This window comes from Pyrus communis, chromosome 2 (genome assembly GCF_963583255.1).
Source record: "Pyrus communis chromosome 2, drPyrComm1.1, whole genome shotgun sequence".
Classification (NCBI taxonomy): Eukaryota; Viridiplantae; Streptophyta; class Magnoliopsida; order Rosales; family Rosaceae; genus Pyrus; species Pyrus communis.
This window is the reverse complement of record NC_084804.1, coordinates 20,223,749-20,237,722: the sequence shown is the minus strand read 5'-3', so window position 1 is coordinate 20,237,722 and position 13,974 is coordinate 20,223,749. Positions and strand designations below refer to the sequence as shown.

Here is a 13,974-nt window from a genome sequence, read left to right as displayed (position 1 = left end):
CTCCTATTATTCCCTTTTTGGTGTAAGATAGATGCACTGTTGAGACTTGTAGTTTGCTTCTTCCCGACGCGTGGCTTTCCCAAGTCGGCTTTCCACAAGTGCTACTTATGGTAGCGCGCCTCACGACTTTCACGCGTTGGTTGTCTATGCAAGCTAGGAAGGGAAAGTCAGCATTAAATGCCTGACTTGCTGTGACACACCCCGATCAGAGTCAAGGCATGCTGGCCGACACTCGAAGGTGACGTAGCCAAAGAAAAAGTGAGGTGGAAGAAATACGAATAAATTTAAACCGAAGCTAGAATTTATTTAAGCTAATAAAGAGAGTGCGCAGTAGTGAGAAGAACTCATAACACATAAGTAGTCAGAGTATAGATAACAGTACGACATAAGTAGAGCAGTCGATTCTAGTTAAGATGCTTAGTACATAACTAGAAATGAACTCCTACATTTACTCAGGAGAATGTCAAAATCGCCAAAGATCCCTCGTACACCACCGAGGATTTAGCTAACTAAGTCCTGGAGGGGCGTAAAACAGAAAGTGTGAATCGGCAAAAACAAAGGTTTATGAAACACATTTATTTTCTGAACTTACTAACTCCTCGCTGTAAAACATGTATAGTTTCTAGAAAATCATACTACGTATAAATATGAAATCAAATGTAAATCAACAATAATTCAAGAAACACAACAAATCATAACATCTCAACCATGGCATATGAAAATTAGGTGCTTATCAATCTATGTTAACACATGAGTTCATGCAGAGAAATTCTGACATGAACAGGACTACGTGTAATCATAAATACGCTATAGTACTATAATTATGTGAAGATTGGTGCTAGGCGCATCATATACGAGTCCTAGTTGCCTATTCCAGCCTAGGACATGATTGATTGGCACCTACAATGGATCTAAAGTGAGCGTGCAGTGTGATGTGACCATACACGTGAAGCCTGGCCCTGACCCGGGGCTAGTACTACACCAGTGCAAGCATGCATGATGAGTAGGTAAAATGTATATGAACATGCCATGACAATTTATAAATCTCAACAATATAATAGCACTTTTAAAATGAAATAGAACATGGTATAATAGGCATAATATTAAATCCAAAAGCATTTATGGAAACCATAAAACTTTATAATATATATATATATATATATATATATATATATATATATATATAAACAAATGCCCACTCATTGATACTTAGTCGGATCGTAGCCTCCTAACCTTACTTGACCTCATACCTCCTCGGGGATAATTCTCTCGTATATGTGAAACAACTATAGTAATTAATTAATTAATTAAACTACACACGAAAAAGCTAGGAAAATCCCTCATAGTTTGCTTAAACGGCGGGTTTAAATATGCGAAAACATTTCTATGCAACATCACAGACCCATCCATGTCGACCACACGCCTCCACGAAGCAGCATGTGACCTCACGCACTGCCAGCGATCGGCCACATGCGTGGCCATGCGTTGGCAAAAAAACTTAGGGAATATTCCGTCAATAGACGGAATATTTCGTTAACTCTAACGAAATACCTCAACGGCATCAATAACGGCATGAGAATATTCTGTCAACTTTAACGAAATATTATCCTTCTTCCTCAGTTCTCTGTTTGCCGTCGCCGCTGCCTGGTTAGCCGAAATTTGGAAAAGTTGGCCAAATTTTTTTAAAAACTTTAAAACTTCATAACTTTCTCATTTCCAACCATTTTCAATGTACTTTATATGGAAATGGACTGAAAATAGCTCAAAAGTCTCGACCCTAATTCCAACGTCCCAAAATCGCATGTCTACATGTTGGCTTGACTTCAAACTTAGGCTAGGGACCTTGGGGAGTTGTGTAGTTTCTTCTAAACCTTCCAAAACCTTGTAACTCAAATGGAAAGATGTCGGAGAACCATGATCCGTGTCAGAGCTCTGAGTTGGGAACTCAAAACTCATTCGTTTTCGAGTCAACTCATATGGATGGACTCATGGGGACGAAAGGAGTACGATGATGGTGGTTTGAACGTCGATCTATGAGGTTTGACGATGGAGTTTGTTGTTGCAGAGAGAAAGAGATATACGGTTAGAGAGAAGAAGAAGAATAAGAAGAATAAGAAGAATAAGAAGATGAAGAAGAAAGAAAGAGAGAGAGAGAGAGTTTCTGATTGGACAAGAGAGAGAGAGGGTTTCTGATTGGGTGATAAAAAATAGGGAGAAAGGTGATTGGTTGGTGTGGTAAGTAAGGGACCTGTTTTTAAAGTGGGAAAGGGTCCAATTTACACAATTTAAAACTACAAAATATCTAGCTTACCTTATCCAAAACATTGTTCACTAATGCTGATTAGTTCACACACATGTGTATAATTTTACCTATTGTTAACAAACTTTAAATAAGCATAAATTCTTCGTTACGAATCCGTTTCGAGTCTAACTTGTGCTCACGTGTTCGTAATAACGAGACAAATTAATTACGATAATACGAAAAATAAATTAAACGTCGAACAACAACGTCCATGTCGGATTCCACTTTGCCAAAAAGGGCGTAATCGTCATTTTACACCCTCGGGAAGGAAATTACATGGAAAATTAGGGACGGGTCATCACATGCTGGGTTTAGTATACATTCAATGCAAGAATCTAGTTTGGTCCTAACTAAGAAGGTTTGCTTGCTAGGTAAAGAGGCAAACTAGGCTAATTCTCTCTCAAACTTACCCACATGGAATACAAAGACCATGGACTTTTGGGCTCCCAAGCAACCCAAAATCTTCCACAATCTTGACTCCACCTAGGCCTAATGAACTTCCGTAACCATCCACACTACAATTCACGTGACAAGCCCCGGTCATGTGACTTGGGCTTAGCGTGAATAGTGAGTAGCATGATAAATAGGCATGGCATGATCCGGTCTAACTATTGTAGCATGACATGGTCGTAAATATATTTCTTCCTCGATCCCACACCTTTGCATGTATTTGGGCTTGAATAGAGATTTGCATGACAATTGGGCTTCGATCGATGCTTGGTTGGGCTTACGTGTGACATTTTTGGACCTCAACAACCGTGTTACATGCAAGTTATCTTTTCTTATTTTAGATGTCTAAATTATTGATTTAGTGAAGCAAGATGTTAATTTTTTTTTTGTCAAACAATTGGAATTTCATTAGTCTTAAAGTTGAATAGAAATGTTTACATTCTCTACTAGAATATTGAAAGAAAATTCAGGGAAAAGCAAACCCCATCTGTGTTTGCTCCCATATCTACCCACAAATGAAGCTATCAAATGCAGCGCCCTATTGCTTCACTGAGGCACATATGAGAACTCAATGGACTCCATTTTCATAGCTAGTTGTCATCAACTATAAAAGTTTGCAAATTGTACATCTTATATGACTTTTGAGTTTAAATTGTTACATATATTAGGACAATTAAGTTATTGAAAGTGCCCATTTACCACATTGGTGGAAAGGAGTTGTGCCTTTGCATTTCGGTGTGGGTTCAAACCCTGTTAGCTTCCTAATCTAACATCTAACCACTAATCTTATTGTCTTATCAAAAAAAAAAAAGTTATTGACATAATTTCTACTCATTTTTTTCTCCACACACCTCTATTTATATTTTCTTTCACTGATTCTTCATTATCTATTTAATTTAAATGGTTGAAATAAACTTTTAGTTACAATGCTACAACAAATTATATAAGACCATCTCCAAAGAAAATGTCAAATTATAAGAGTCAAATTTCAATTGATGACCGATGTGGCAATTTGAAGTCTTATGTCAAATTTTGTATTTCTCTAACCAAATTTTAATGTTATTTTACTATTTAAATAGAGCTTTAAATGCTTGTAATTATTAAAAAAATGTTGAAACAAAATTTTTATTGCTTAAAATGTTAGTGGAATAAGGAACCCACCATAAATATAGTCAGCAAATAGCATTTTCGTTGGATAGACTTAAATAGAGCTTTAAATGCTTGTAATTATTATGTTGCAACAAAATTTTTATTGCTTAAAATGTTAGTGGAACAAGGAACCCACCATAACTATAGTCAGCAAAAATATAGCCAGCAAATAAGGACACAAAATTTTTATTGCTTAAAATTTGATTTCAAATCACAAAGCCTTCAAATATAGTCATCAAATAACACTTCGGTTGGATAGACTTTTGATGTCAAATATACACAGTAGCATTCCATCTAAGATTTTGACATCTTTTTTGAAGATACTCGAAGATTTCACCATTCTTCTATGATATGAAATTTATCTATGCATGCATTATAATACCATAAATATGCACACACATGAAAAGTATAACATAAACATGTGTAATTTCTCAAATATCTGATATTCAAGTGAGTACTCCATATTTTATAAAATAAGTGAAAGTGCAAATATCTCTCTAAACACCCTGTCTAAAATCAGAGTCGTTTTTCCCACTTGTTGTAGAACTAAACTAATGCCGGTTCCAACTGGTATGTGATGTAACGTGTAACTTCCATGATAAAATTCCAAACGTCCCGTCATTCGAACAACTTGAAGTATGAAAGCCACCCACTTCTACTAAACTATGGAATCCGATGTTTACAAGTTTTTATATCTTTTTCGATTGAAAATTTTAAGACGTTCCAGAGTATCTTTACATCTAATTTTTTTTTAATTATTAAATTCTTAATAAAAGATGGAACACTAAAAATCTAACAATTAAAATATTTAAACAGTATACTCCGGTGCACCATAAATAAATAATCATGTTTATCAGTAGGTGCCCATGTTAGCAAATGGCAAAACAATTGACAACTGAAAGAGCCATTGGAATTTGGCAACTATCAAACTAATAAAGTCACTGTTATAAAGATTTCCGCCTAGGCGTTACACGCTTAAGTAGATGGCCATTGCATCAATTAATTTCTAGGCGTTCGAATATTAAGAAAGAGGGCCTAGACTTGTTTAGGCGTCCGTCTAGTCCACCTAGGCGTCCGCCTAACCTACCCAGGCACGACCTAGGTCGCGACTCACACTTATACAGAGACTTGTTGAATACTTGAATGAACACTCACTACATTCTTATTTCCCCATGTTCTCAACAGGGTCGGTCCTGAGATTTTGGGTACCCTGTGCGAAACTTTAATGGGGGCCCTTAAATTGTATATAATTTTCATTGCTATGTTTTATTTTACATTTTAATTTTTATGATTATGTATGAATTGAGATAAAAATAAAATAAAAAACAAAACAAATTTAGGTGTGGTGGATCACTGGTTAGGTACTTATTTGCATCCCTATTTTTTTTAGTTCGAAACTCTTTATTTATAAATACAAAAAGAAGAAAGAATAAAAACCCTTAAAAGGTCTAACATTATAGTTGTTATGTCTTCTTTTACATTTTTATTCATAAAAAATGATAATATAAAAGAAAAAAAAAATCTTGGTGTGGTAGCTAGGGGCCTATTTGCCTCCCTAAGTTTTTAGGTTCAAAACACCATGCTTTTAAATACCAAAATTTTTTTTAAATAAAACACTAAACAATGCTTTTAGATACCAAAATAATTAAAAACAAAACACACAAAAATAGCCACTGCTGGGAAGACTCGAACCCAATTCTTGGATTTGACATAATACGCTCAAGACAATTGAACTGAGAGTACAATTTAGTAATTAGCTGTACGTTTAAATTTATATATGAAATATACAGTTTAAGTAAAATCATAAGTCACGGCCCTTCCGAATTTGGGGGCCTGTGCGGTGGCACCACTTGCACCCTCTCAGGGCCGGCACTAGTTCTCAATATGTTTTAATACTTTATAATCTATATGTCATTTTATTTTACAATTTATGTATCTCAATAAATTATGTATCTTTTTTAAGTATAAATATGCACTTATTTATACGATATATAATAAATTTACTTAAATCCGATTAGTCCATTTAGGCCCCGCCTAGCCGCCTAGGCGCTTGGCCTCAACTCACCGTTCGACCAGTGCTTAACGTTTTTTAGAACCTTGAATAAATGTGAAGGAGGAATAGGAAATAGCTAGGACATATTGTAACATGACATTCTCTAATCGTGCAGACGAATGAGTCCCTATTCTTTTTTTTTTTCAACTCCATTGAAGTAACAGCATAAAGATTGAGGCAGCTCATTTCATATGGTATCAGAATCGAGCCAGGAAATGATCTATGTGCAAGATAAAACAGGAGCATAAAGGACGATATAACCAAGAGGAAGACTAATTGTAATGGTTTTACCAGGCAAATGTTATTGTTATCCAACACCAGCAAACTGAGAGTTATCTTAACAAGCATTTGTACCGTTCAAACATCCTCTTACTAAGCCGTAAATAATCTAGAGAATACAATGTTGAATTTTATAAATGTGACATCAATGATAAATCTAGACAGTGACATATACATGTGAAGACTGAGAAATTGGGAGAGGTGACTAAGCAATTGAAATCATATTGAATGCATAAAACAAAGACTTAGAAAATAGTCAGTCAATTGTTAGCTTTCTGTGATTTACACCAGCAGCTTGCTGGTGTTTCCACTGGAGCAATCTCAACATACCGGTCCTTGCATTTGCAAATTATAACTGACCAAATCATAGTGAATTTCGAACTTGTTTTCCTTGGTTTTTTGCTATTAGATGTATTTCATCTAAAAGACGAGACAGATCCTTGAGGAATGTGAACTGGTCGTCTATTGTCTAACCTTTCGTCCCGGATAACATACGTTTTACTTGGTGGAATGGCGCAGTTGTGCCGATGGTTGAAGCTGCAATAGCCCTTGTGCTCCTGGACCAACTAATGGAAGACTATACACTGTCATACGTTTCCTGTCAATCCTGACCAACTAATGAAAAATTTAAATCGTGCAAAGAAAATTCGTTGTCATGAAACATTTATGTCAAAGTAATTTGAGCCAAGCCTGCCGTTCGACCAGCGCCTAGTGTGTTTTAAAACCTTGAATAAAGGTGAAGGAGGAATAGGAAATAACTAGGACATATTGTAATGACATTCTCTAATCGTGCAGACAAATGAGACCCTATTGTTTTTTTTTTTTCAACTCCATGGAAGTAACAGCATAAAGATTGAGGCAGCTCATTTCATATGGTATCAGAATCGAGCCAGGATCCGACGACCCGACCCGAAAATGTAGTATTCAGAGCTTGCTTGCCGAAAAAGCTAAGCATGAACAAGGGCCAGCCATCTAAAGGAAAGTAATAGAAAGAGTGCATTGCAACAATAAATTGTCAAAGACCCAATTTTGTAATTATAATTATTATCCTTTTGGTACAAGACTCAATTCCAGCAGCTTACAATCTCTTTCCCAAAAAATAAAAACATAATTCAGTGGTTAAGAACCCATTGGGGCATTACATCGAACACCTGGCGGGCACCCTAATCGGAGCAGATTTTCTTCAACTTATCAGCCGCAGATTCGTCCACAGAGTACTGCAATCGCAGGAAATCCCAATTGGGTTCACAGAAACACACAAAAAAATGTCCAAAACCAATAAATATTCCAAATTTTTGTTTTCAGTGATAGAAATTACGACGTTGTACCTTATTGAGGACCCAGAGGGAATGATTGTAGGCCCTGAGGAAGAGATCGTTTAGGGCTTGGTCGTCGTTGGCCTCGACCTCTCTGTAATTGACGAAGTTCTCGCGGGCGTACTTGGCGTAGTAAGGTTGAGAGTCCTTTGGCAACCTCCTCACCAATCTCAGAACCTCCCCGTAGATTTTCAATGCTTTCTCCATATCTCGACTCCCACCACCGTCGATCAGCGATCACAGCATCAGAACCTCCACGAACAAAAAGGGCTTTTACTTGTCTAGACAAACGGGCCTCTGTTTATTGCGCAACAGATATATTGGAGTTGGTATGGGCCGTACCAAGCAGCTATTTCTAATGGGGCACTATATGCACCCAACCCAACGACCACGCACCAGAGACGGAGGAAGTACAACTTACATGACAGCTGTTGAATGTTAGCTTTTTTCGAAAAATAATTGTATATAATTTTGTGTCCGTAACACCCATTACGTATTTACTTATGCTTTTAGTGGTACAATGTACATCCGGTATTTAGATGATTCTTTAGGCAATTTTATCTATTTCTTCAATGCTTCTCAGCCTAGGTCAATTATAGGTGGGTACTTGGAATCGAAAATCGAAATCGAAACATGAACTAAATCGAACTGCATCGAACAGTTTGGTTTTGCGGTTTTGAAACGGTTTCGGTTTGAAAATAAGTCAATTTAGTATGTGACACTTTCTTCAGTTTAACCAGGTCCATAGCAAATCTGCAATTCAATGTTCATGAAGTTATTCTTTCATTTTGTTTGCAAATGGTTTGAAATTGAACCAAAACGGTTTGAAACCGAACCGAACCGAACCAAATGGTTTGATTTCATTTTGGTTTTAACTTCAAAACCTCACCGAATCAAACCGCAAAAACTTTCGATTTCGGTTTCACTCAAAGTAGCATCGACTCAGACCGTGCCCACCTCTAAAATCAATCACTAAAGGAATCCTTGTGCTGAGCTAGGGTCAAACAAAATAATCTCCCTTTCCTGTCCTGGAAGTTAATCTTCATCTGCCAAAGTATATGGCAGATACTACCTTTCTTGAACTTCGATTATCTCACCTTATATCGAGCCTTCACATGTCGTGTGCATTAGGCACAAGGTTAATGGCATGGCGTCAACCAATTTATAAATATCCTTTCCTAAGGCCAATGAAACTCCATGAAAAGTGGGGTCGGATAGGTAGCCAGTATATAGTCACAAAATAGTTAATACAAAAGCACTATCTATTCTCGCAACTTCTTACGAAAGATCTCACTTATAAAGCATGAGCGGGATAAGGTTATTTGTGACTCTTTTTTTAATACAAAGACTGGAAGAAGGAAATTTGAACATAGAACTTTGAATTCCGAAATGCAACGCTACTTGAACAATAAGTCCCTTCTTCTATATATGTTAGACTATAGATTGTTCTATAATCTCTCTTCATCTATGAGTTGGTATAATTCTAATAAATAGAATAGAAATACAATGCTTTGGTATATATTGTGAAAGGCCGCGTGTATGTGAAATTTTGGCTTCACAACTGTTGAACACTATGCTACCAAATGTGTAGGTGACCTTGCATGGGTTTATAAGAGGTTGGGCTACTCCTCATATTGCCAATTGGTTTTATGATGGAACCTTAACTCTCTTCACGATATCAGAGCCAGGTTGTCCCATGCGTGAAGCCAAACGGCCACAAGCGCTCCATATCACCCCGTTGTATTGTCCATGTGTTAGGCTTGAAAATTCGCCAAATGTGAGGGGACTTGTTGAGAATGATTGTCACATTGATGAGATGAGGGACCTTGCATGGGCTTATATGAGGTTGGGCTACTTCCCATATTGCCATTTGGTTTTATAGTGGAACCTCAACTTTCTTCATGGTAGCAGGTTGTTCCCCATGCGAAGCCAAATGCTCACACGCGCTTCACGTCACCCTGTTGTGTTATGTACATGTTAGGCTTGGAAATTCGCCACACGTGAGAGGGGTTGTTGAGAATGAATCTCACAATGATGAGAGGAGAGACATTGTATGAGCTTATAAGAAGTTAAGTTACATATGATGGAACCTCAACTTTCTTCGGAATTTCGGTAAACCATCAACCACGAAGATGAAAGTGATTGCAGCCGTGAAGCAAAAGAGGCCAAATGATATATACTTGCATACATCTTAATTTTAAGAGAGGAAACAAAACAGATTCCACAAGAACGCCTCCATCCCACAACTCGTAAGGCACATATTTTTTTTCTATAAATTTTTTCGATGGATATATAATAACTGGTTCAGATGGACCCAAATAGACACCAATCTTTTTCACAATTTAACCTATGTTTTAGCTTGTCTTTAGTGATTCACAATGAGACATCAAATTTGTCCTTCCCACTGACCACGTGTAAGCTGCGGCACCCCAAAAACTACACTAAGATTCCACGTCCCCACGTCCTCAGTTGTTTGTTAGCATGCAAACAATTCAAAACAAAGAACAATAGAAGCAAGGAAAATGAAGTTGATCCGAAATATTTAATGCATCCAATCCGAAAAACCCTAAAAATCAAAATCAAACGCAAATAACCACTCGATCTAACGTGAAGTCCAGAGGCCTCCTCCTCACACTTGGTTCCCGTTTGCTTCCATGGTGGCAGCTCCACCATCACTCGTTCCCTCTTTAAAACCAAACCCACCACCGCATCCACCTCTCCACACTCTCTCCTCCCCCCAAAACCCAAAACCCTAACCATAAACAACAACAACATGCTTGACATATGGTCATGGATATGCGACCTTCCCAACTCATCCGAGTGGGCCGAGTCTGACTCGTCCCACATTCTCGAGCTCGCTAGCTCCGGACCCATTCACGACAGCAACCCAACTCGTGCGATTCAACTCCGGGCCGAGCGGACCGCCGGCTCCAACATCGACACTTTAGTGACCTTCTCCGTGTGCTTGCATGGCTTCAACCAATATCCCAAAAGGACTATCTGGGTTTCTGACATGTGTTCACTCTCCTCGGACAAACCCTACCTCCCTCTCTTACTCCAACTTCTCCAAGAAATCATATCCCGGTCGCCCACCGCGCACGGTAGCGGCACCTGCCCACGCTCCCAGCTCCAGGCCCTCAAACCCGACCCGTTTTCTTGGATCATGGACTCCCACTCCCCCGAGTCCTTCTCCACGTTCTTCGACCTGGTTTTCATCACGCGCCTCTTCTGGCTCTGCGCGTGCGACTCTCCATCCGAAGTCGGCTCTCTGTACTTCAAGTCGCTGCTGGCTCCTAACCTCGAGGCGTTGTTGTGCAAGCACGCGCCGGCCCTGCGGAAGTTTCTTATCACCGCGGGTGTGGATGCGGAGCTGTGCTTCATGCGCACCCTCGGGTACATGTTAGCCAAATGGTGCATTTTGAGAGATGTGGGCGTAGGTCTACAGACGCTGATGTCATCTCCCTCTCAGAACTTGGGTTTCTCTTACGCCACGGAGGCCTGCGGGCTTTGGGTGCTAAAGGGTTACGCGCCGGTAATGGGGATGAAAACCACGCGCTCAGCCGCCAGCGCGAATCATAAAAATCAGTTTCCGGCGTTGGAAACCAGAGACTCGGTGCTAAAGTACACCCTGGCGCACCAGCAGCTGGAGGCGGTCGTTCAGGTGGAATATTCTGTTGGATTTTACGATGGGTTTATTCAGGTGACGGCACGTGTCGACAATCTCCGCTTTCACGTGGTGAATCTCGGATTTAACAAAGACGACGACGTGGACTACGCGGAGGAGAAGTATTTCCCATCGAGGATTCGGGTCTGGGTCGGGCCGGAAGTCGGGGCGAACTACGTGAACGGGTTGAGCCTGGGCCGGTCCACGGACAACGGGGAGAAGGAAGTGAAAACGCAGAGAGTGATGAAGGGCGGTTTCGAAAAATCGAAGGTTCCAAAAATGAAGGCCACGGCGAGGATGTCGACGAGGATGAGGAAGAGGAACTGGAGGTGGGACCAGGACGCGGAGGGAAACGCGGCGGTTTTCGACGCCGTGCTGTGTGACAACACGACGGGGCATGAAGTGGCCACGTGGAAGCCGGATACTGATGGCGGGAACGGCGAGGGTTTGAGAAGGCGATACGAGGGGGCGAACAGGCCATTTACCAAAACGGGGAGTTTGGTGCTGAGCGGGGACGAGTACGGCGACGGAGTTGGGTGGAGGTTGAGCAGGGAGATGGAAGGGAGTGTGTTGAAGTGGAGAATTGGCGGGAAAGTGTGGTTGAGTTACTGGGCGAACGAGGTGAAGAGTTCGTATTTTGAGACGAGGTGTGTGGAGTGGTGTGATGAGGTTGATTTGCCTTTGATTCTTGGTAAATTAAGTGTGTAATTAATTATGATAGAGATTACAAAAATGTTATTTTTATTATCTAGTTGTACCATCATTTGCACCATATTTCTAATAGTGATGGAATCCACATGCGTTGGCGGGTCATATCTCTATTAAAGATATTGTAAAAATAATGATACAACTAGATAGTAAATGTAACGTTACTCTAGATATTATAGTTTTTTATTTTTGGCAACAATTATAGTAGTTACACAAGTTATGTGTTGTAAATACGACATTTTTAGTAGTCACGAATAAATTAGTTCTATAAAGAAACTAAGGTAGTCCTTCTATTGCGTTGGATTTGGGATTGTTATGGGCAAATTGCACTAATAACAAGCACATATATACATAACCAGAATTGTTGGGATTCCTAAACACATGAGAAAAATGTTAACAAATTCCAATAAAAGTTGAAAATTTACACAATCAGCCCTTTATATCTCACCAACCACACTTCTACCTCTTGTTACGTACACATACTAAACGCGCAAAGAGTTGGGTCTAAAGTTACAATAAAAAAAATAAAAAATAAAAAAATAAAAAGAATTTAGACCCACAAATTGAAGATAGTCGCAAAACCCCATACAACGGATGCAAACTAAAACAATTTCATGTAATTTTTTTTATTTTAATTAAAATGTGTGATTTTAATTAAAATTTGTGATTTTCTCCAACTCTGTGTGTATGTGTATCCTCATGTTGAAATCAGAAAAGAATGATGAATTCTAAGTTGGCATCACGAGCCTAGGTTAGAAATCAGAAAGAAAAGAAAAACTTGTCGGCAATCCCAACTGCAATCGACCAAAGGAGAAGGCGTCGTTCAGCCTGCTTCCACCAAACAACCCACGTCGTTGCTCTCTGTCGCACCTCCCGAAGAAGAAGCTTTAGTTCATTGATCAGCTTCCACTGAAACTGAAGAGAAACCCTAGAACTGAGTGCAGGTACCGGACTGCCGAGTTAAATTCATGCCCCGTCTTTCCAGCCGTCGCAGCTCCCGAAGTCCAAGAACTCTAATCGAACTCCTCCCAAAAATTTGTCACCATGGCTGACAAGAAGAATCGCCGAAATGAAACCCGGTGTTGTTGCACTGGCAACTCAAAACCGTGACGACCGAACATGCGATCATTAATGTGGCCGACCTGACCACTCCAAATCTCGTTACTATGAGATTACGAGCTATCTGGAATGGTGGGATCGTAGCAGGGATCCCATAAAACGAAATTCAGGTCGCCAACCAACTAAAGTTGCTGGTGTTGTTAAGGAATCCCCGAATAATGTCGATCAAGCCTCTGTTTAGCAACCACAACAGGGATATTGATAAAGCATCTCCAAACTTTGCACTTATTTTGGATAGTACATGGATAATTGATTCTGGTGCTACCGATCATATGACTTTCGAATAGTACATGAATAATTGCATTCGAGTTTCCTACAGTTCATGAGGCTCAATCTCGTCTGCCACCCACAAAAATTGCTAGAGATGGTTCTATCATGTAATGAGTAAGCTGGAGATCTCACGTTCTATTTTTTTAGGAATCCGTTTCCAGGTCATATAATGTCTGATGACGCTCTTGTATAGAATCACCAAATTAATTGTAAACTAAATATTAATCTCTGTAACATTGCAGGCGCAAGACTTTGAGGACCCAGAAGTGCAACACATCGACATGTATCACACATGTTTGGCTTGTATCCGGGACACACAATAACCGTTGAGAAAACTTAAGCAATTTGTCTCTCTTCACAATTTACATGTTGCATGTGGTTTATTTCTCTACATAAGTAAAGTCTTTAACATTTAAGGCAATGAAAGAACTTAAGTTGAGCCGCTCTCACTCAATGACACAATCTTTTGGTTAGAAGTCAATTCAAGCGCAATCTGTATCACTCAAATCCCGTCTACTAGCAGTAACCAGAAGTGGCACGCTCGCAAATCTCCAAATTCTTGTTCAAATAAATTCCCAAACTTCCCTCAAGGCCCATGATGAATTTAGGGGGTGAACAGGTGCTACAAACTGATGTCTCCTACCTGGAAGATCACCCTACCCTA

General features: G+C 39.5%; 2 protein-coding genes across 2 annotated transcripts; one reads left to right on the top strand and one right to left on the bottom strand.

Annotated features, from left to right (window-relative positions):
- Positions 1–7,206: 7,206 nt before the first annotated feature.
- Positions 7,207–7,879, bottom strand: LOC137727003 (LYR motif-containing protein At3g19508). The gene is made up of 2 exons (XM_068465957.1): positions 7,562–7,879; positions 7,207–7,450 (listed from the first exon to the last, which is right to left on the bottom strand). The coding sequence occupies exons 1-2, from the start codon at positions 7,754–7,756 to the stop codon at positions 7,397–7,399; spliced, it is 249 nt and encodes an 82-aa protein (XP_068322058.1). The 5' UTR covers positions 7,757–7,879; the 3' UTR covers positions 7,207–7,396.
- A 2,404-nt stretch (positions 7,880–10,283) lies between these two features.
- On the top strand, positions 10,284–12,212 carry LOC137726331 (uncharacterized). The gene has a single exon (XM_068465244.1). The coding sequence runs from the start codon at positions 10,323–10,325 to the stop codon at positions 11,919–11,921; it is 1,599 nt and encodes a 532-aa protein (XP_068321345.1). The 5' UTR covers positions 10,284–10,322; the 3' UTR covers positions 11,922–12,212.
- The last annotated feature ends 1,762 nt before the right edge of the window (positions 12,213–13,974 follow it).